Consider the following 23,861-nt stretch of genomic DNA (forward strand, 5'->3'; position numbering starts at 1 on the left):
TTTAGAATGCACATTTTATTTAAGTAAAAAAACAAAAACCAGATAAGGTGGGCACCGTAGACCAGGGCTTTTCTTTATACTCTTTGCTATATGATCATATTCCTCTTTTGCTTGTTGCCACCCTAAGATATAACAAATATTTGTTCTAGTCTAGTTTTAAGGTTGTCCAGTTAAACCATCTTCTTGAAGATCGATCTTGCACCTATTTAGAGTTTCTCTTCAGAAACATCTTTTAATAGATATATATATATATTTATATATATTTATATTTATATATATATATATATATATGTATATTTTATACAGGATATACAGATTTGAAAAGGAGACACTTTAAAACACGGGACTGTAGCCGCAACACACGCTCTCTCGGTTGCTGCGTTGTAGCGATTAACGTTGGTCGACCAGCTGAAGACACTCTTTACGGGCACAAGGGAGATTTGGGAGCGTTCTATGTACACAGAGACGGGATTGGCGCAATCTTTCCTCTGGCGGGTAAAAGGCTTTTGTGATTCAAAGTATGTGCAGTTTCGTAGCCCTGTGGAAGGAGGGAGGGGGGAAGAAAAACCACCCACAAACTATGTACAGTGTAAACATCACAAGGCGTGGAATTCTCCTCCCACCCGGGGACCGAGGCTCCCAAAGAGGCGCTAACACTCCTCCTCGGCTTCTCTGGGTTTCTTGTGGAGCGCGCGGTTGAAGCTGTGGCAGGCAGGGACCCAATGATTGTCGTGAAGGCCGAGCTTGCAGCCAGGAACGGTCTTCTGGGATCGGTGGCAGCACATCCAGTAGCCCGGGCCGTACGGCAGCGCTTGGCAATAGGGCTTGGGGTGCCACCGGCAGAGCGAGACGTCCCCCTTGGCGTACTTTTTCTTGCACTGCTTGCATGGGTCTTCCCGGTAGCGCGGGTCGCGTACCCAACGGGAGTCCGCCGGCCGGACGTTGTAGTACTCAATGATAAATTTGAAGTAGCCGCAAGTGCATTTGAGGGCCACCAGGCTCCGGGTGGGCAGCAAGCCAAAGATCTTGACGATGATGTGGTGGGGCAGGAAGGCCAGGTACTGCTGGGGTTCCAGGAGCTGCTGGATCTTAAACCGGGTCTCCAGAAAGTCGTGCGACCGCTGCCTCTTGAGATGCGAAGGGTCGGGGGTCTGCAACGCGCTCTCCGAGGGAGGCCCCGGGGGCTCCCCAGCCGCGTGGCTTCTTGAGTCGCCTGCAGGGGAAGCTGCCTTCCCTTGGCGCTCTTCTGCGGGGGCCTCCCCTGGCGGCACGCGCTCGGACAAGAGCAAGAACAGCCTCCCCGGAAGAGAGTCTTGGCCAAAGCTGGAGTCGGCAGGGTGGGCTTCCCTGTAACCTTTCTCGGTCTTGACGACAGATATGCTGATACTGAAGGACTCCCTCGCTCTGACATTGGCATTCAGATTAGGAAGAGCTACTGGCTCTTTCGGGGTACAACCGACAGCTGCATTTTGGCTCTGCAAAGAACGCGGGGAGGGCTGAGCAGCTTCAGGGCGTGGCGCCGCGTGGCGCGGCTTGGCGATCTTTTGAGAAGCAGGACACTTGCCAGACGCGACAGACTCTCCGGGCTCAAGGTGACGGCCTCCGGGCCCTGCAAGGCCCTCTGGAAAGGAAGCCGGCTGGGCCGCTGACGGACCCTCCTCCGAAGGGCCGCGTTTGGACCTCCATGCCTCCTCCTCCTCCTCCTCCTCCTCCCCGCCCCGCTCTTCCCGGTGGAGAGCCTCAGCGGCCTCCTTGCCGGCTTCATTCTCGGGGGGCACCCCGCTTGCCAGCAGCACCCGCCCCACATTACGCCGGAAGCTGTTGTTCCTGGACAGGCTCCCGGCCTCACGTTCGCTCTGGCGCCGCAGGCACTCCGACTCCAGCTTGGCCACCATGTCCAGCACGCGCACCGGCTCCCCTTGCTGCTCCCCGTCGCTGCCGCCCCCCCCCGCCCGACCCACAGGGTGCCTTTTCAGAGTGAGCCTCACAGGCCCCCGAGGCGGGAAAGGGTCCAGGAGCAGGGGAGGCCCCTTTCGGGGGCCTGGGCAACCTGGTCACGGCCGAGGCACCGGGGCAGTTTTTGGCGCAGCCGACCAGCAAGACACTCGCTCTTTGCTCCAGAAAAGCGACCATCTCGGCCACCGACAGCGGCCGGCTGGGGAAGCCACCTTCCCCGCCGTCGTTCACATTATGTACAGAGCAGTGCTCGATGCCGCAGGCAAAGGGCTCGGGCTGGTAGCACCTCCCGCTGGCCTCCCGCATCCTTTCCAGCTGGACCTTGGCCCTTTTGAGATCCAGCGACTTTTTCCTGCGCTTCGTCGCCCGCCCGTCGATGTCCCACGTGCTTTTGTTCTTCATGGAGGAGACCCTGTGCTTGCTGCATTGCTGGCCCGCAAAGAAGGCGATCTTCTCCTTGGTGTTCCCCGGCTTCACGACGGCCCAGATGTCCAGGGGCCCCTCGCCGTCGTCCCCCTGGTGGATGGTGGCCGGCAGGGCGGCCCTCCTCTCCTTCACGCCGGGCCCTTCCGCGGGGCTTTCGCCACGGTCCCTACCGCAGATCGACGTGTTGGGAGAGAGGCTTTCCAGCGGCTTCCGAAGAGGCGGGGTGGGCAAGAGGCTGGGCTGGGCGCCGTTTGGTTTTTCCTCGTTCGCCAACCTCTCTTGCCTCATGGGTGGGCTCCGTGGCGGGTCTGGGCTAATTTCAAGGGACCTCTCTTTCTTCTGGAACTTGAGATATGGCTTTAAGTGCATGCCAGATATTCTAAGGGGGAAAGAGAGAGAGAGACAGGCATCTCAAGAAAAAGTTTTGCTGGTTTGTGAACAGAGCAGCCTAGAGGTGAAGCTGGCTCTCCGAGATCAAGAGAGAGGCTGGGAGACTTTGGCACCTTCTTTGCCCTGGGAACGGTGGTGTGAGCATTTGCACATCTGCTGGTGCACGTGGGATGTGAGAGGGACGACCTTCAGCAGATGTAAAGCACGAGGGTTGCTTACCTGTCACCGGGGTTCCTTGAGAGCCTGTCCACACACTCCACCCCACCTTCCAGGATTGGGAGGCTGAGGGAGGGAGGGGTTCTTGAAGAGCCCATCCATGACCAGGCCTCCAGTGGGAGGATCCTGAGAAGAATGGACAGAACTCTCTTGAAGTCTTAACCAAAACTGCTGAGGCTTCCACTGCAGTTGGTGCTCAGCTTCATGTTCTCCTCCCTGAATCGCACAATTGCTGTTCTATTGCTGGTCTTTGCAGATCCTCGAGATCTTTTATCAACTTCTTCACAACCTACCCCAGATCTTACTGTTAAGAATACACTGGTGGTCCTCAGCAACCAGGCCTACCTCACTTGATCACCTTGACTCCAGAGCACTGATCCTGCTACAGATCTTTGGGGAAACCCAAAGGTACCTTCTCCTACCAGCTGGCCGAGCTGGATCTGCCTGACTCCTTCTTTGTATCTGAGTTGTCAATTCGGAAAACTTCTAAAGCTGTTCTGAACGGAGCCAGTGCAGAGTAGCAGTTAGAGGGCTGGACTGGGACTGCGAGGACCTGGGTTCGTCCCCACTTGGCCATGAAGCTCTTTGGGTAACTTTGGGCCAGTCACTGACTCTCAGCCTAGCCTACCTCACAAGGTTGATGTGAGGATTAAAATGAGAGAGGCAGAGGATGATTATACATGCAACAAACAAATAAATAAACTTTGTCGACAGCACAATCTTATGGACTAGAAGCACATCCCTATAAGTTAATGCTGGGGTGAGAACCTCTGTCCCTTGACCTAATTTCAGAAGTCCAGTACAAACATTCAGTTCAGACCTAAGGTGAAAGTGATCTGTCCCCACTCCCAGATCCAGCTTATTGTTGGGCAGAAAGGGGAAAAGGGGGTGGTAGAGAGAGAGAGAGGGAGAGGGAGGTGGCGGTGGCCCAACCCAGTTTTAGCTCTCGCCCTGCCTACTCTTGGCATGCAACCCTTGAATATGAGCCAACAGTTTGATGTGGCTGCAAAGAAAGCAAATGCTATTTTGGGCTGCATTAATAGAAGTATAGCTTCCAAATTGCGTGAGGTACTGGTTTCTCTCAATTTGGCACTGGTTCGGCCTCATCTAGAGTATTGCATCCAGTTCTGGGCTCCACAATTCAAGAAGGACGCAGACAAGCTGGAGCGTGTTCAGAGGAGGGCAATCAGGATGATCAGGGGTCTGGAAACAAATCCCTATGAAGAGAGACTAAAAGGACTGGGCATGTTTAGCCTGGAGAAGAGAAGACAGAGGGGAGACATGATAGCACTCTTCAACTGCTTGAAAGGTTGCCACACAGAGGAGGGCCAGGATCTTTTCTTGATCCTCCCAGAGTGCAGGACACGGAATCATGGGCTCAAGTTCCAGTTAGCCAGATCCCAGCTGGACATCAGGAAAAACTTCCTGACTGTTAGAGCAGTATGACAATGGAACCAGTTACCTAGGGAGGTTGTGGGCTCTCCCACCCTAGAGGCCTTCAAGAGGCAGCTGGACAACCATCTGTCAGGGATGCTTTAAGGCGGATTCCTGCATTGAGCAGGGGGTTGGACTCGATGGTCTTAGAGGCCCCTTCCAATTCGACTTTCTACCTGAAGGCATATGGCCCTCAACAAAAGAATGATTCCCACCCGTCTAGTGTAATGGAACTTACTCTCTAGATGTACCTTTTAGAAGGGCATTCAGACAACTGAACAGTTATGTTATATTTTACTGATGGCTACTATTTCTAGTTTTTGCTTTTATGGGGCTTGTTTTCAATAATTATGGTTTGTATGAAGGTTCATGCTATTTCAGGATGCAAAGGATACAGATATTTAAATAAGTATTGTGAAAACGGTTGCTCTATTCTTATTTTTGACTTCCTGTTTTCTAAATGGTTCCCAATCTACAAAAGACTACCACCACCCATCTTTCCACTTAAGAGCAGTTTTTTTGGGACCTAGAATAGCTGGATACATTTCCTGGAAAGCCCCCCACCCACCCTTTCTTTAAAATGGGCGTTGCATCCACCAGGCCCTACATAAAGGCAGACGCGGAGTCAGAGAAGCTCTTAAGCCCTTGACTTCTCCACGGATGGATTGGGGGGAGAAGGTCTCTAGGTCAGCCGTACCTTTTGACCGGGTGGAATGCGGAGGACGTGGAATTCAGCAGTTCCCTGTGGAGGCCAGCTCGGCAGGAACTCTTCATCATAACTCTTCGCCCACCTCCACCTGCGGCAGGCTGTCACAGCCAATCCATCTCCGTCCACTGCCAGGGCTCCTGCATCAGCTTGTCCCGTCCCACGCGGTGGCCCACCGGGTCTTCGGCACCTAAAAACCGCTGGGGAAAAGGAAAGGAGAAGGTGCCATTAGACTGAGAGGTGTGGGGGGGGTCCCTATGCACACTCCAGCAGTAGCACAACGGCCTGTATTCGGGGGGAATGCGCTCTCAAACATCAGAAGCAGCCTTATACCAAATCAAGCTTTCCTTTCCCAAGCTGGTGCCCTCCAGAGGTGTTGGACTTCAACTCCCATCAGCCCCAGCCAGCAGGGCTAATGGGCAAGGATCCTGGGAGTTGCAGTCCAAAACATCTAGAGGGCAATGGAGGCTAGCAGCTCCAATGCCAGTGGGCTGGTGAATCCGCTCCGGGTTTTAGCCAGAACTCTAAAGGAGCTATCCAAGGTGAAACCCGGAGCGGATTCACCAGCCCACTGACATCAGAGCCATCCGTCCCCGCTACTGGAGTGCAGGCTGAGCTAGATTAACTGCACTGACTGGCAGCAGCTCTCTGGGCGTTCAGGCAGTGGTCTTTCCCACCTGAGCAGGAGATTTCTTATTTATTTAAAGTATTTCCTGGCTGCCTTTTCAGGGCAAAAGCTGCCCCAAGGCAGCATGCAACAATAAAACACATAATACCAATGCAATATTAAAAGCCATAAAACACAATAAAACAGTAGGAGCAGAATTAAAAACAGCAGTAAAAACCAACAACAAAAGCAGGCAACGGCAGCAATTGTATCAGGAGAAGGCCAGAGCAAAACAAGGTTTCCAAGGCCTTCTCAAAAGCCTGCAGAAAGGGGGCAGGGCGGACCCCCAATGGCAACTTATTCCAGAGAAGAACATAAGACGTGCCCTGCTGAATCAGACCGAGGGTCCATCTAGTCCAGCACTCTGTTCGCACAGTGGCCAACCAGCCATCGGCCAGGGATGAACAAGCAGGACATGGTGCAACAGCACCCTCCCACCCATGTTCCCCAGCAACTGGTGCACACAGGCTTACTGCCTCTGATACTGGAGGTAGCCCATAACCATCAGGGCTAGTAGCCACAGATAGCCTCCTTCTCCAGGAATTCATCCAACCTCCTTTTAAAGCCATCCAGATTGGTGGCCATCACGACATCTTGTGGAAGCAAATTCCATAGTTTAACTAGGCACTGTGTGAAGAAGTCATAGAATCATAGAATCATAGAATAGCAGAGTTGGAAGGGGCCTACAAGGCCATCGAGTCCAACCCCCTGCTCAATGCAGGAATCCACCCTAAAGCATCCCTGACAGATGGTTGTCCAGCTGCCTCTTGAATGCCTCTAGTGTGGGAGAGCCCACAACCTCCCTAGGTAGCTGATTCCATTGTCGCACTGCTCTAACAGTCAGGAAGTTTTTCCTGATGTCCAGCCGGAATCTGGCTTCCTTTAACTTGAGCCCGTTATTCCGTGTCCTGCACTCTGGGAGGATCGAGAAGAGATCCTGGCCCTCCTCTGTGTGACAACCTTTTAAGTATTTGAAGAGTGCTATCATGTCTCCCCTCAATCTTCTCTTCTCCAGGCTAAACATGCCCAGTTCTTTCAGTCTCTCTTCATAGGGCTTTGTTTCTAGACCTCTGATCATCCTGGTTGCCCTCTTCTGAACACGCTCCAGCTTGTCTGCGTCCTTCTTGAATTGTGGAGCCCTTCCTTTTATTTGTCCAGAGTCTCCCACCAAGGGCCTCTCCGGTGAGGGAGGAAACTGGGAACTTCTGCATGCCATGGTCTAAAACTCCCTCTTGGGATAGCTGGTCACACATTTTCTTCTGAACAACTGTGCATGGTGAAGGATCCCATGGGAGTCTGACAGTTTCCCATTTTTATTTTTAAATGAGGAATTGACCCTATAATAAAGTAGCGTATGTTGTTTCCACCCCTTCTGTGACTCTTGAAACATTCGAGCAGCGAAATTGCCAACCCTGCCAGAAAGCGATGCTGATTTCATATTGGATTTCAGAGAAGAACAGAGTGGTGCGCAGTAGCAGACCCTCAGAGGTGCTGTCGGTGGAGGCCCCGTGGGCCAAGGAGACTGCAGAGCGAGCTCAAGCACAGCTGTTGGGAGGGTCTCCTTAGCTCACACGCGCACACGTACACACACGATCCACAGGGCTGGGGTTCACAAGAGCAGTTGCTTCCACACTGATACCTGGTGTGTGTGTGGGGTGGGTGGGTCTGAAAATCGTTAGACACAGAACAATTGATTTGCTGACAAGAGTACAGGGTAGAAAACAAGTCCTGAGTTGTTGGTGGTGCTGAACTGGACTACTTGTGTCAAGGCAATGGAATGCCACTTGGGCAAGTACGGAACACCAGAAGAGAACTGATGCTGAATCAGACCAAGAGTCCATCTAGTTCACACGGTGGGCCAACCAGCTGCCCATTAGAAACCCATAAGCACGTCACGAGCGCAACACCACTTTCCTGCCCATGTTCCCCAGCAACTGGTGCACACAGGCTTACTGCCTCTGATACTGGAGGGAGCACACGGCCATCAGGGCTAGTAGCCATGGATAGCCTTCTCCTTCCAGGAATTCGTGTAACCTCCTTTTAAAGCCATCCCAATGGGTGACCATCACCACATCTTCTGGTAGCTACATCTTCCACTTTCTCCACACCGTAGGTAATTTTGTGCACCTCTATTATGTCTCCCCTCATTCGCCTTTTCTCCAAGGTAAAGAATCCCAGCTGTTGATACCTAGAATTTAGGAAATCCTTGGAAACCAGCTGTGCTAGCAATTAGGTGGTTCATAAAATGTTGGTTTTTTTTTTGCAAGCCCCTTGATCTGGGTATTCCAAATAGCGTCATACATCCCAGGCTATCAGGCGTTCTTCTTTACTCAACCCAACACTACTCCAGACATCTCAAGTGCTGATCAAACACGGGGAGACCCTACCATTTTGAAGATCAAGTGCGTCAAGTCCTCATGATTACAGTGAAAACCTCTGAAATACTTTGGCTGCACTTATGACACAGAACCCAAGAAGGGCTTGAGTGGTGGTGGAGGTTGTGGTGTTGAGCAATGCCACTGCCCAACACGGTTCCCTCTCCCTCGCTCATTGTCACTATTTCCTGTGTCTCTCCCACCCATTTCCGTTCAACAGCCATGTGCTATCTGCCCTCCAGACAGATGCCTTCAAGCTGCTTTCCAGGAAGCCACCTGGAAGTGCTTAAGGAGAGAGATAAAGGCCCTTGGATGCCAACCGGGCTTTGAGATGAACACTGATCATAGAATCATAGAATAGCAGAGTTGGAAGGGGCCTACAAGGCCATCGAGTCCAGCCCCCTGCTCAATGCAGGAATCTACCCTAAAGCATCCCTGACAGAGGGTTGTCCAGCTGCCTCTTGAAGGCCTCTAGGGTGGGAGAGCCCACAACCTCCCTAGGTCACTGATTCCATTGTCGTACTGCTCTAACAGTCAGGAAGTTTTTCCTGATGTCCAGCTGGAATCTGGCTTCCTGTAACTTCAGCCCGTTATTCCGTGTCCTGCACTCTGGGAGGATCGAGAAGAGATCCTGGCCCTCCTCTGTGTGACAACCTTTCAAGTATTTGAAGAGTGCTATCATGTTTCCCCTCAACCTTCTCTTCTCCAGGCTCAACATGCCCAGTCCTTTTAGTCTCTCTTCAGAGGGATTTGTTTCCAGACCCCTGATCATCCTGGTTGACCTCCTCTGAACACGCTCCAGCTTGTCTGCGTCCTTCTTGAATTGTGGAGCCCAGAACTGGACGCAATACTCTAGATGAGGCCTAACCAGGGCCGAATAGAGAGGAACCAGTGCCTCAGTGGGCCAGGACAGACCACATAGCGTGAGGGGTGCTGCCTCAAAGATATTACCGCTCCAGAACCCAAATCAGCGCTGGTCCAGCTCTTCCTCAACATATGGGCATCAGTACAGCTGCATTACAGAGCCAGCTCCATCCCTGTGCCTCTTCTTATGCCAAGTGTCAAGGATGAAGGCTGCCACTGGTGTCTCTAGAAGTTCCGTCCCTTTGTCTAAGTGTTCCAGGACATAGGAAGCTTCCTCGATAGAATGTGCCCTTTGCCCTGGGACTCTTAAGGAGACAGAATACATCTCTGGGGTAGGAGGCCTGCCACACACAGCTGCCAGAGAATTCTTGTCAACATCAAAAGAATCTGACCAGTAGGGAAACATGAAAAACTGGCTTCTACCAGGTCAGACCAATGGTCCATTCAGCTCAGTATTGACTCCACCCACTGCCCGAGAAGCATACAATCTAAATTTTGACAGTGAGAGAGACAAGAAAGGGAGAGAAGAAAGGGAGAAGCAGTGGTAAAAAATGCCCTCCGTCGAGAACGAGGATGATCGGGGGTCTGGAAACAAAACCCTACGAGGAGAGACTGAAAGAACTGGGCATGTTTAGCCTGGAGAAGAGAAGATTAAGGGGAGACATGAGAGCACTCTTCAAATACTTAAAAGGTTGTCACACAGAGGAGGGCCAGGATCTCTTCTCGATCCTTCCAGAGTGCAGGACACGGAATAACGGGCTCAAGTTACAGGAAGCCAGATTCCGGCTGGACGTCAGGAAAAACTTCCTGACTGTTAGAGCAGTACAACAATGGAACCAGTTACCTAGGGAGGTGGTGGGCTCTCCCACACTAGAGGCCTTCAAGGGGCAGCTGGACAACCCTCTGTCAGGGATGCTTTAGGGTGGATTCCTGCATTGAGCAGGGGGTTGGACTTGATGGCCTTGTAGGCCCCTTCCAACTCTGCTATTCTATGATTCTATGAGTCTAAGTAAATAAAGGTTGACTTTCCAGATAGGCAACAGGAAATGGGCTCCATCTGTGCCAACCACTGGTGAGATCAGCCACTTCTCACGTGGAGACACAGGTGAACCACCTCCCCCCACGCACACATACACTGCGACTCAAAAAGCTTCTTTTCAGTCAATCACTGAAGACAGATAACAGACAACACAAAGGACAAGTTAGTATTATTATTATTTTAAACCCACCTGGCCTTTCCCTGCGTAAAGGAGGCATTGAGTTTTCTACTGTGAAAAGTTGCCCACAATGTCCCAACTGTTCCACAAAGATAACACACATGAATTCACTGCTTATCTTCCTCCCTTCCCTCAGACATGGAGGTATTTTCCACACAACTGGTTCACGTACAATAATACACAGTCCGGCACTCTGGCGCTATTCTGCGAACATCACAGCACCTGATTATGGTCTTCATCCGGGCCTCTGCGCTTAGGCCACAACTGCACCAGCGTGGCTGCATGAACCACAGCTGGGCTATCACGGACTCTGGCTCACCCCAAAAGGCAGAAAACCCATTGGGGGTATCCGGGGGACAAAACACTGGTTTTGCATCAGGGAGGCCAGCGTTTAAATGCCAGCCACAAAGATCAGCACAGGTGTGGTCCCTTGCATGGCCTTTTTCTTTGCCCCTATTCTTCCTTTTATAGCCAGGGGGCATCTGGGTTTTGTAGAATCTCAGCCCAGACTCTCCCAACTGCTCTAATTCACCCAGGACAGCCCCAAAATCCAAACTGTTTCTTTGTGGACAAGAGCTGGTTTGGGTTAACACTGTTAAGTTGCTGAGCTGATACAGCCACATCTTCGTTTGTATTTCTCATGCTCCAGGGCTGGGTACTGGCACCACTGCAAATGGTTCTGAAGCGAAGACATAAGAACATCAGAAGAGCCCTGCTGGATCAGACCAAGGGTCCATCTAGTCCAGCACTCTGTTCGCACAGTGGCCAACCAGCCATCGGCCGGGGATAAACAAGCAGGACATGGTGCAACAGCACCCTCCCACCCATGTTCCCCAGCAACTGGTGCACACAGGCTTATTGCCTCAAATACTGGAGATAGCACACAACCATCAGGTCTAGTAGCCATGGATAGCCTTTGCCTCCAGGAATTTATCCAACCCCCTTTTAAAGCCATCCAAATTGGTGGCCATCACTACATCTTGTGCTAGTGAGTTCCATAATTTAACTATGTGCTATGTGAAGTAGTCTTTCCTTTTATTTGTCCTGGATCTCCCACCAATCAGCTTCATGGGATGACCCCGGGTTCTAGTATTTTGAGAGAGGGAGAAAAATCTCTCCCTCTCCACATTCTCCATACCGTGCATAATTTTGTACACTTCTATCATGTCTCCCCTCAGTCTCCTTTTGTCCAAGCTAAACAATCCCAGTTGATGTAACCTCCCCTCATAGGGGAGATGCTCCAGCCCCTTAATCATTTCAGTGGCCCTTTTCTGCACTTTTTCCAGCTCTACAATATCTTTCTTTTAGGTCCGGTGACCAGAACTGTACACAGTACTCAAAGTGTGGTTGCATCGTGTTCCGTGGGCAAGTTGGCCAGCATTCCCAGGTGTAGCTGTGTGCATGTGGCAGGGCGTGGGGAGGGTGTTGCTTGTGAGGCTAGCTGAAGTTACCTTCCACCCACCCCGGTTTGGGACTCACTGTGATGGCAGAAGAGCACAGGAACATGCCAGTATAGGTAGTAATCCCAGACATAGGGCATTGCTACTTCATAGGGAGGCTCTAGGGCTGAACCTTGACACCGACACAGTGGAGGTGGCCCATCGCTCAGTGGGGGCAAGGCGTGCTTGGCGCACGGACAGGCCTGGGTCCAACCTACAGCCCAACCTCGAATTACGAAGCCCGTCGTGAGACTGAAGAGGAGGGCAACCAGGATGATCAGGGGTCTGGAAACAAAGCCCTATGAAGAGAGACTGAAAGAACTGGGCAGGTTTAGCCTGGAGAAGAGAAGACTGAGGGGAGACATGATAGCACTCTTCAAATACTTGAAAGGTTGTCACACAGAGGAGGGCCAGGATCTCTTCACGATCCTCCCAGAGTGCAGGACATGGAATCACGGGCTCAAGTTAAGGGAAGACAGATTCCAGCTGGACATCAGGAAAAACTTCCTGACTGTTAGAGCAGTAGGACAATGGAATCAGTTCCCTAGGGAGGTGGTGGGCTCTCCCACACTAGAGGCCTTCAAGAGGCAGCTGGACAACCATCTGTCAGGGATGCTGTAGGGTGGATTCCTGCACTGAGCAGGGGGTTGGACTCGATGGCCTTGTAGGCCCCTTCCAACTCTGCTATTCTATGATTCTACGAACCTCTGACGAGTTGCCCATGCAGTATTAGGAAACTGCAGGAAGCACATTCCAGACTGCTCCAGAACGTCAAACAAGCCCAAAGCTGTTGATCCACCAGCAGCTTACCTGAGTACCTTTCTCTTTCTGCTCCCACTTTCCTCCTCCTCCTCTTCCATGCTGCTGCGCCTCAAGCCTTCTAGGGGTCACCACGTCTGGCCTGTGCTCCCCGCTCCCCACCCCGAGCAGAAAATAAGCTCCATAACCTGGCACTGAAGAGACATTCCAGGCTCAAACCCAAGACTGGTTCAGCCCCGACTGCTTTTCTCAAATGCGCGCACACACAACCGCCCTGCACAAGGGGCCCTTTCCCCTTTTGCATCAGTTCTCTTCTAAAGTTCTTCTAAACCCCATCCAACCCCTATGGCTACTATTATGGGATTGGGCTTCCTTCTGGACTTTAAAAAAGACATGCATTAAAAATTCTAAGTGCTTTTGATTCTGTTTCAGGCAGGCGTTGAAAAGACTTTCTCCGATGAGCACTGAATTCTGTAACGGGGGCTGGAAGCACTGCACTGATGTCCAGCCGGAATCTGGCTTCCTTTAACTTGAGCCCGTTATTCCGTGTCCTGCACTCTGGGAGGATCGAGAAGAGATCCTGGCCCTCCTCTGTGTGACAACCTCTTAAGTATTTGAAGGGTGCTATCATGTCTCCCCTCAGCCTTCTCTTCTCCAGGCTAAACATGCCCAGTTCTTTCAGTCTCTCTTCATAGGGCTTTGTTTCCAGACCCCTGATCATCCTGGCTGCTCCCCTCTGAACACGCTCTAGCTTGTCTGCGTCCTTCAGAAGCATCGCCGCAGCATACAAAAGCCAACATCTGACCTCAGCAAATGCAGAAGCAGCAACACCAAGCTTTGGCAGGCATCGCAGGAGCGTGCGGCAGCACAAGGGTGCAGCAGCTGGGCTGATCTCTGGGGGCAGCTGGGCTTTCAGGTGAGCTGCATCCTTTCCACACACGGTGTAGCAGTTGGGGTGTGGAACACGTCTGAAGGACACCAAAGAGCCCCAGAAGCTCAGGACTTTCTTTTCTTCTTTTTAAAAAAGGTTCTAGCTGCCATCGTTGTAAGCGGCAGTCAAGATTATTATTAGGACCCTGCTTTGCTGTTTAAGAGATCCAAGGAAGCTTACCAAAGGGTCAATAAAGAGCAATTAAAAAATCACACACAACAAAAGACGAAAGGGTACGTGCAAAAATGCTGAAATCGCAGCACTAAAACTATAAAAAAAATTATAGGCCCCACAGTCCACTAAACGGAACAGAAAACCAAAATATAAAGGCCTTCAACAGGGCGCCTTCTTCAACAAGAGGGAAGCCAGGGGTTCTCTAGAAAGAAGGCACCCAACCATTTTGGAAGATAAGCAGTGTCAGGAGAGAGTTCTACAAGGACAGCTGGGTTGGAAGGAACCAGGACACTCATGCACAAAACTGAAGGAACTATGGTGGGCCAGGATTGGGCATGGACAGATGCCATCAACTCAAAATGCAGGAGTCTAGGCAGCTGCCCAGGGCGGCACAACTCAAGGGGCACCAACCAGATCCACAGCAGAAGAGAATCCATAGCAAGGCCAACCCAGATTGGACTGTTGACACAACCCAATGCAACACTTACAGTGAGCAACAATTTATTCATTAGACTTGGACGCCGCTTTTCAGCCCAGACTGGCTTCCCAAAGCAGCTTACAACAGTTAAAATGTTCTGAGAGTAAGTAAGATGGGGCTTTGCATTCAGTGTCATGTAAAGCTGGAGCGTGTTCAGAGGAGGGCAACTAGGATGATCAGGGGTCTGGAAACAAAGCCCTATGAGGAGAGACTGAAAGAACTGGGCATGTTTAGCCTGGAGAAGAGAAGATTGAGGGGAGACATGAGAGCACTCTTTAAATACTTAAAAGGTTGTCACACAGAGGAGGGCCAGGATCTCTTTTCAATCCTCCCAGAGTGCAGGACACGGAATCATGGGCTCAAGTTAAAGGAAGCCAGATTCTGGCTAGACATCAGGAAAAACTTCCTGACTGTTAGAGCAGTACGACAATGGAACCAGTTACCTAGGGAGGTTGTGGGCTCTCCAAACCCGAGGCCTTCAAGAGGCAGCTGGACAACCATCTGTCAGGGATGCTTTAGGGTGGATTCCTGCACTGAGCTGGTGTGTGTGTGTGTGTGTGTGTGTGTGTGTGTGTGTGTGTGTGGACTCGATGGCCTTATAGGCCCCTTCCAACTCTACGATTCTATGATTCTATGAAAGGACATCTGCTCATGCAATGGGACTTCAGCTTCCTCTCCCCACCTCCCAAATCTCCTCCAGAGGGTCCCTCAATCCCCTGGAAACCTGGGGGGAGCATAAGGAGGGAAATCCATTCTGCTACTGATGACCCTTCCACTGGTGGACGGACTGGATATGCCCCATAGATGATAATACAAAAGCAACTAAGGGGTTTGTTTGTTTTTGGTTCTCTCAGTAAACTTTGTTTGAGAACTTGTTGGCAAACTGGTCGAGGGAGAATTTCCACACTGAATCACCCTCATTCTCCTGACTACATGCAAACTTGTGGATTCTTTCTCTAGACTGGATAAGGCTCAAGCATCATTAAACTCATATGGAATCACCAGTCAAAGACAGTATGATGTGTGAGAAATTTCCCACAACTCCTTTTTTTTGGGGGGGGGCTTGTAAGTTGGGGTGCAGCATCCCATCCTCACCCCCAAAGCTAATTGCATACTGCCGACTGAGTTCCAGTGCTCCCTCTGGGTTCCAGTGCTGGCACCTGCTTGATTCAGGGGCCTCCAAGCCGAAGCTGCAGCAGAAACGGCAGGGCTGGTTCCCTGCTGCAGGCACAGGAACCAGCTTGCCGGACAAGTTGTGCTACACAGCACACAGGAGGAAACGAGAGCTGAGCCAACCAACAAACTGCCAGAGTTATTACAGGGCTGGTGAAAACAAAAGGGAAAAGGGGTGAGTCGTGGCAGAGGTCCACTCTCACTGGTCACCAGGCGTGGAATTAACTGCTAGAAGAGGCCAGAAGGCATGAAGGCCGTGCTGGGAAAATCGCTACAGGAACGCCTAAGAATGGGTGGCATGTTCACGCTGCATTATTATTATTATTATTATTATTTATTTATATAGCACCATCAATGTACATGGTGCTGTACAGAGTAAAACAGTAAATAGCAAGACTCTGCCGCATAGGCTTACAATCTAATAATCCTGAAAACACACCGACAGTGCAACCCTATGCAGGTGTATTCTGAAGGGATGTAGCTCAGCGATAGGGCACACAGTTTGCATGTAGAAGGCCTCATGTTGCATCTGCAGCATCTCCAGGTAGGGCTTGGGAAAGAGCCCTGCCAGAAACCCTGGAGAGTTGCGTATGGTCAATGTAGACCAGGAGTAGGAGACCTTTTGAGGACATGGGCACATCTGGCAATTTGAGAAACTGTCATGGGCACCACCACGAAACGGCTGCTATGGGGCAGGGGTGGGGCAAAGGACAAGTAACCTGCCCAAAAGAAGACTGATTACCAGGCAGAGGTGGCATTTGAGCCTCCACACACTAAGCAATTCCTCTGAACCCACAGTCTTCAGCACCAACAGACACCAATTTCACAGCTATCCCTGCTGCTAGTAAGAAAACGGGTTAATTCTAAAGAAATAAGTGGAAGGGGGAGGCACTTTGGGGGGAGGCAAGAAAGGTGTCTGGGCTGCACTGGGGGCCAAGGGCATCAAGTTGCCTACCCCTGATATAGACAGTACGATGGACCGGTGGTCTGACTCAGTAGAAGGCAGTTTCCTAAAACAAAGTTCCATTGTGTCAAAGGGCTTTACTCCCTAGGAAGCACACCTAGGATTGCCACCTATCAGGGGAAAAGAATCTAGACCCCACTCTCCCAATTTTCTACTTTTCACAAAGAGGATTCAAAAAATATCTGAATTGCATTGGTTCAATCTTCATAGAATCATAGAATGGTAGAGATGGAAGAGGCCTCTAAGGCCATCAAGTCCAACCCCCTATACAATGCAGGAATCCACCTTAAAGCATCTCTGACAAATGGCTGTCCAGCTACCTCTTGAATGCCTCTAGCGTGGGAAAGCCCACGGCCTCCCTAGGTAATTGGTTCCATTGTCATGCTGCTCTAACAGTCAGGAAGTTTTTCCTGATGTCCAGCTGGAATCCACCCTAAAGCATCCCTGACAGATGGTTGTCCAGCTGCCTCTTGAAGGCCTCTAGTGTGGGAGAGCCTCCCTGGGTAACTGGTTTCATTGTCGTACTGCTCTAACAGTCAGGAAGTTTTTCCTGATGTCCAGCTGGAATCTGGCTTCTTGTAACTTGAACCCATTATTCCATGTCTTGCACTCTGAGATGATCGAGAAGAGATCCTGGCCCTCCTCTGTGCGACAACCTTTCAAGTATTTGAAGAGTGCTATCATGTCTCCCCCTCAGTCTTCTCATGTATAGAGCAGAGGTCTGTTGAGACCTTCTCTACACCCTTGTGGTCCACGTGCAGGAGGGAGCAAGGTCATGGCACTAATCCTGCCCTCCACTGCTAATACAGCCACACATTTGGCATGACCATGAAGGGAGCTGGTGCATGTGGGGCTCCCTCGATACCAGTGGAACTCTGGCTGGAATGGGGCCACCGTTCCAGCCTCCCTTCACACTAACGCTGAATGCTCAGCCACCAGTGGAGGGGGAATGTCAGTTGGATGCACTAGCAGACGCAATCACCTAGTGCATGGGGTGCGTGCATTTGAGCACGCCTCAGATCATGTGTGATTGTTCCTCGGTAACACCCATGGATTAACAGCTCTGCATACTGGGTGGCTATTGTTAAATGGAATTAAATGGGCCTTCAGCCTAGATATGTCTGCCCCAGACACAAATCTCTTGGCTTCAAGAAAAGGAAGTGAAGACAAAAGAAGCCATGGTGTGAGTCCTTGGCTTGTGTTGCTAACACTACTACAGTTATTGTACGGTATAAAAAGAAGAGGATCACAAATAAATAAATAAATACGCTGCTACTTTGCAGTCTTAACTACATCAAAGAGAAGGACTTTGAAACTTCCTTGAATCATGCCTCTCCCCTTTTCAAAGTTTCAAGTAATGGCACTACTGCCTGGGTGTATGTTAGTTCACTACATGCATTCTCAGTTTACAGAATTCTATTCCATTAGCATAGTTTATTCTGATCTCAATGTCAAGAGTTTGGGGTAGTACTTGAAAATGTCACAAGGAACTAAAGAGATGTAGGTGTACGTTCTCAAGGAGCGCTCCAGCACCGTTAGAAACACTTATAACAGCTGAACTGACACGTCAATCCACGGTCGTGGATTGACGTGTCAGTTCAGCTGTTATAAGTGTTTCTAACGGTGCTGGAGGGCTCCTTGAGAACGTACACCTTCATCTCTTTTGTTCCTTGTGACATATATATATGTATGTATGTATTTAGTAGCCGTAAGTAAATATGATACCCATAGTTTAAGACTGGACTAGAACAGAGAATTGGAGTGCCCTCTCTTGCCTAACCAATGGACGGTTGCCCCAACATCTATATCTGAAGCTTCTATGGATCTCCGTTTACGTCTTATTCACCCAAAAAAATTGTTTCAGGTTTATTGGACTCCACAACACCTTTTTAAATAAGGGTTTGTCTAACTTGCACAATTGTTGGGAGACGTAATGCATCTAATGCTTCTTGAACTCATATGTTTTGGCAATGCCCCATAATTGCCCCTTTTGGGGAGGCGGTAACAACAAGGATGGACTTTGTACTGAAACAATCTTTAATATTGAACGACATCCAGGTCCTCCTAAAGTACCTACCGTCTTCTTGGAAGTTAACGCAACGCAAATGGAACTTCAGAGCCCTTATGACAGCCAAAAGACTTATGCTATCACATTGGAAGGACAAATCCACACCTCCCATAATGCAATGGATCAAGGGCCTAAAAACATTATCAACTTTTGAACGGGTGTTTTATAGACGCAACTTGCAAGTGGATAAATACACAGGTATCTGGTCTGCTTTTCTTGAAACCTTTGAATAATTCTGAATAATCCCTCCCTTTTTTATGAACAGTACACATGATGGAAATCGACGATTATCCTATATATGTAATGTGGGTTATTTTTCCATTTTCACAATGTATTTTCTGTTCTATTTTGTTAATATTCACAATAAAAAGGAGGGGGGAAGGAGATATTATTAAACCTGTGTCTGGGCCGTATCACTTCAGATTGCCGGTGGAATTGTATGTTTCCCCATGCAAAACATAATAAACATAAACCATTTGGAGAACTAGATGTTAGGAAGGGGCATTTTAGCCTAGCTTTTTCTCTCATGTGTTAATTTTTCTATGCGAATCTGTAGTCACAGTGAAGCATTCAGTCATGTCGGTCCCCATCTGTAGTCTGAAGTGGGACAGCCCAGACACAATTTGACTACCTCCATGCGAACTTAGCCACTGAGTTTAGGATAAATTGGGGCTAGTAAAATGTGTGGGTAGGAGAGGAAGGGATGGATGGTGGTAGTGGGAGTTATATGTCCAGGCTGTTTCAGTGAAACCCCTGAGTCTGTCTTGGGTCATTCTCAAGTGACTGCATTTCACTACGTAACTGCAAACGTCAGCCCCACCAGAGGTAATACTTCTGGCTACTGTTTACATAGCACATAACCTAGGATGAAGGAGAAGCAAGGAGAAAACAGCTCACTTTACCAGGGCTTGCTGACGCTCTTCAGCCTCAGATCTGCACATGCAACCAAAATAGGAACAAGAGCAGCTTCAAGGAGGGTCTCTCTTTGTTGGAGACCAAAAGCTTACTTCAGCAAAGTTCAGGGCCTTCCTTGACAGAGGACAGAGGAGGCTGCCTAATACCAAGGCAGACTATCAGCCCGTATTGCCTGTTTTGAATGGTGACAACTCCCCAGAGTCTCAGGCAGAAAAATATTTTTCCCATCCATCACCTGCCACCTGATCCTTTCATAAGTCAGGCATGCTGGGTTTCTCTCTCTTTCTCTCTCTCTCTGCGTCTGGGTCTATAAAACGTTTTATGCATCTATGTCTACCAGGAAGTCTTAATTACAATTACACAAATATCTGAGAAATCATCAACCCTGTTAGCACAAAGGGCAATCATTTACAGATCCCCCCACCAGTGCCTGGAAATGTACCTCTTTCTTCTCTGCCTCTCCCAAGCCCATGTGGCATAGTGCACAGGTGTGTGTGTGTGTGGAAGGAAGAGTTTTGCAGGACAGTGGGATTACAAAGAGGGGATGGAGTTTGGCTGACAGGGTGAGCGGAGCTGTTCTGTGCACAACGAGAAACAACAGAAGAAACTGGACAAAGGAATTGAGGACAAAAGACCTCTAGGAAATGAATGCAGGAGAAATTTCCCCCATTTTTACCTTGCCTTTCTGACAAATAGAGCCTTGTGTGGTGCAGAGTGGTAAAAGCAGCAATTTCTGCAGCTGAAACTCCCCCCACAGCCTGAGTTCGATCCCAGCGGAAGCTGGCTTCAGGCAGCCGGCTCGGGTCGACTCAGCCTTCCATCCTTCCGAGGTCGGTAAAATGCGTACCCAGCTAGCTGGGGGAACGGTAATAATGGCTAGGGAAGGCAACGGCAAACCACCCCGCTATAAGGCCTGCCAAGAAAACGTCAGCGAAAGCTGGCGTCCCTCCAAGAGTCAGTAATGACTCAGTGCTTGCACGAGAGGTTCCTTTCCATTCCGACAAAAAGGGCCATCAAGACACCTGATTACAATTTTTTAAAAATATCACCATGACATAACACAGTTATTAAAAATAGAACACTGAAAACACAGCAGCACAAGCATTGAAAACCAACTGCTACTACACCCCAAAGACATGACAAAAACATAGCAGCAGCAATAGCAACTTTTGGCTTGTTTTCTGTAAGTCACCAAGGAACTAGCCCTGTGGACTTCCTGAAATAGAAGGAGGTGAGTAAAGGGATACAAGAGAACCAGCATAGAGGTGGTGACAGTTACAACTGATGCTGGATCACACCAACAGTCCATCAAGTCCAGCACTCTGTTCACACAGTGGCCAACCAGCCATCGGCCAGGGATGAACAAGCAGGACATGGTGCAACAGCACCCTCCCACCCATGTTCCCCAGCAACTGGTGCACACAGGCTTACTGCCTCGAATACTGGAGGTAGCACTTAATCATCAATGCTAGCAGCCATGGAGAGCCTTTGCCTCCAGGAATTTATCCAACCCCCTTTTAAAGCCATCCAAATCGGTGGCCATCCCTACATCTTGTGGTAGTGAGTTCCATAATTTAACTATGCGCTGTGTGATGAAGTCCTTCCTTTTATTTGTCCTAGATCTCCCACCAATCAGCTTCATAGGATGACCCCCGGGTTCCAGTATTTTGAGAGAGGGAGAAAAATGCCTCCCTAGCCACATTCTCCACACCATGCATAATTTTGCACGCCTCTATCATGTCTCCCTTTAGCCTCCTTTTTTCCAAGCTCAACAATCCCAGCTGTTGTAACCTTCCCTCCTAGGGGACATGCTCCAGCCCCTTGATCATTTTAGTTGCCGTTTTCTGCACTTTTTCCAGATCTGTAATATCCTTTTTTAGGTGTGGTGACCAGGACTGTACACAGTATTCTAAGTGTGGTCGCACAACCTTTGGCTTGTTTTCTGTAAGTCACCAAGGAACGAGCCCTGCGGACTTCCTGAAATAGGAGTAAGGGAGACAGAGGAACAGCACAGAGGTGGTGACAGCTGCAGTGCCAGGAGGCGAGTGACAACCCAGCAAGCCCCTATACCGCCCAATAGCCGGAGCTCTCTGGGCAGTTCACAAAAATTAAAAACATTCAAAGTATAAAACAACAGTATAAAACTATAATACAAAATACAATATAAAAGCTCAACCAGAGAAAAACAGCAGCAATGCAAAATTACAAATTTAAAACACCAAGTTAAAATTTATTTATAGACTGTTAAAATGGTGGGAGAATAAAAAGGGCTTCACCTGGCGTCTGAAAGCATATAATGTAGGCGCCAAGCGAACCTCCTTAGGGAGCTCATTCCACAGCCGGGGTGCCACAGCAGAGAAGGCCCTGCTCCTAGTAGCCCCCTGCCTCACTTCCTTTGGCAGGGGCTCACGGAGAAGGACCCCTGAGGATGACCTTAGGGTGCGGGCAGGTACATACGGGAGGAGGAGCTCCTTTTTGGTACACAGAAGACCTCACACACACCGAGCCAGGCTTTGCATTTTTCCTCTCCTAACAGCAGCTCCCCTGAGCTGTGCAGAGCAGCTGCTGCTGCTGCTATCGTTGGAGCTGCTCCTTCTTCACGTGAATAAGTGCCGTTAACAAGGACGGAGAGCGAGCCACCTGCTAATCTGAATACTGCCGACATACCCAGTTGTAGAGATCAATCTATCTCCGTCTGGCCACATGTTCTGCTTGCTGCAGCGCTGACTCACACAGAATAGATGCGCTGTAACCTCCGACGCTAGTGAAGAACGTTCCCAACCGCTTCCAACCAGCATCCTCTCCATCGCTCCCGCTCAGACCGCCAACAGCAACCTCCCCGGTGCTCTTAGCGGCATGACACAGCTGCAATTTCTGCAAGGACCTTTCGTAACATCTTCCCTGATGGGTCGATGGAATAACCACCAAATGCAACTGATTTATTTGCGCAAGAACAACGGCTTTGTGGAAATAATCTCTGCCGTACGGCACAGAACGTCGAGAATCACAACTTCTCTTTTCTATTAAAAGGAAGCAAATCTCTAGCCTGTATGGCTTCAGAGAAAAAGCTTGACATTATTAGGGGAGGGGGTGTCTTCTCAAGGGGGGCTTCCAGCAGACCTCAACAGGGCTTCAATGCCTCCATATCATCCTCCCCATCACTTTACGTGCACACATCTCCCTCTGACGTGTGGGAGGAGGGCCAGGATCTCTTCTCGATCATCCCAGAGTGCAGGACACGGAATAACGGGCTTGTTACAGGAAGCCGGATTCCGGCTGGACATCAGGAAAAACTTCCTGACTGTTAGAGCAGTACAACAATGGAACCAGTTACTTAGGAAGGTTGTGGGCTCTCCCACACTAGAGGCCTTCAAGAGGCAGCTGGACAACCATCTGTCAGGGATGCTTTAGAGTGGATTCCTGCATTGAGCAGGGGGTTGGACTCGATGGCCTTATAGGCCCCTTCCAACTCTTCTATTCTATGATTCTATGATGTCCTGTCATCTCTTTCCCTCTTCGCATGAACACACACCAGGAGTTGGAAGGCAAAGGAGAAAACAGAGAGAAAGGCCATGGCACTGGGAGGGTGAGATAAGGTGAGCCAAAGTTAGGATATCCCTTCCATGATTCCACACACATATTTATAGGGAATCATGACTCAGGGCTGCATTTAACACCCAGATGGTGCTTCTGCTGTCAGAGGAGGATGCACCACCCAACCCACATAGAAGCATTGCACTCACATGAATACAGACCACCACAATTGGCTACGAAGTTGGGGTAAGCCTCTTCAACTCCATGTGCCTGCAGCAACCCCTGCAAGCACGTACAACTATCCCACTGGCAGCGAGAGTGCTGTTTTCAAGCTATTTCATACATGAAGGAGCTTTCCATGACAGAAAGGGTTCATTGGTGAAGCCTCTTTCAGCCCCATGGCTCTCAACAGGAATGGCGCCCTTTGTGCCTGAAAGTGCAGCCATTTATGCACGTAATTAGGCTTGGGGGGGGGAGGGGAGGCAGTATGATGTGGTAAATCAAATATGTTGAACCAGAAAACTCAATTAAAGGTTTTTATCTGTTCTGGGAATCAAAGAAGCCCGACCTGATGGGGCCATTCAAAAAGCCGCATCCTTTGAGATTCAAGACAACCGAGGATCAAAGCTTAGGAGATGCCAGAAGATGAAGATGCTAAAAGAGCAACTTTCACAGCCCCAGAAAGATCATAGGCTTTGGCTGAAAAAACAAACAGCAAATCAACTCCTAAATTTCTAATTTTTCTACCAGAAGAAGGAAGTGACCGTATAACTGATGGAGTGCCAAAAGTCATTTGGGGTTTTATTTTTCACTTACTGTCTTCTGTTCTCCTGAATAAAGTGTTTTTAAGGAACTGGGGAACCCCCCTCAGCTGCCGAAGAAGATTGTAAGCTACTGGTTTATTTATTTATTGCATTTTTATACCGCCCAATAGCTGAAGCTCTCTGGTTGTGGTTACAAAGGCTGAACCTAAACATTTCCAGGCCAGCAGGGTTTGGATTAAGGTGCTCCTAAAAGACAAGATGGATGCAGCAAAAACAGGGCAGTCCGGGAGGAGCATTTACAAGTAGGAAAAGAAACTGGGAAGTACTTAGACAGATGGTAGTCAGCATGTCCCCAAGAACACCCGCGGCCATCCAACTCTTATCCAACACAGGAGAGTCTTAGAACTGGTT

The 23,861-nt window shown here is 49.6% G+C and overlaps 1 protein-coding gene across 1 annotated transcript in view; it reads right to left on the bottom strand.

Annotated features, from left to right (window-relative positions):
- The window catches only part of FBXO34 (F-box protein 34), a 73,653-nt gene continuing 49,792 nt past the window's right edge, over positions 1 to 23,861 (bottom strand). Inside the window, 3 exon segments of the mRNA XM_063118194.1 lie at positions 1 to 1,946; positions 1,948 to 2,761; positions 5,120 to 5,328. Coding sequence (XP_062974264.1) covers positions 651 to 1,946; positions 1,948 to 2,761; positions 5,120 to 5,199 — 2,190 coding nt within the window. The 5' untranslated portion in view covers positions 5,200 to 5,328 and the 3' untranslated portion in view covers positions 1 to 650.

Source organism: Elgaria multicarinata, chromosome 2, assembly GCF_023053635.1.
Source record: "Elgaria multicarinata webbii isolate HBS135686 ecotype San Diego chromosome 2, rElgMul1.1.pri, whole genome shotgun sequence".
In the NCBI taxonomy this organism is placed as follows: Eukaryota; Metazoa; Chordata; class Lepidosauria; order Squamata; family Anguidae; genus Elgaria; species Elgaria multicarinata.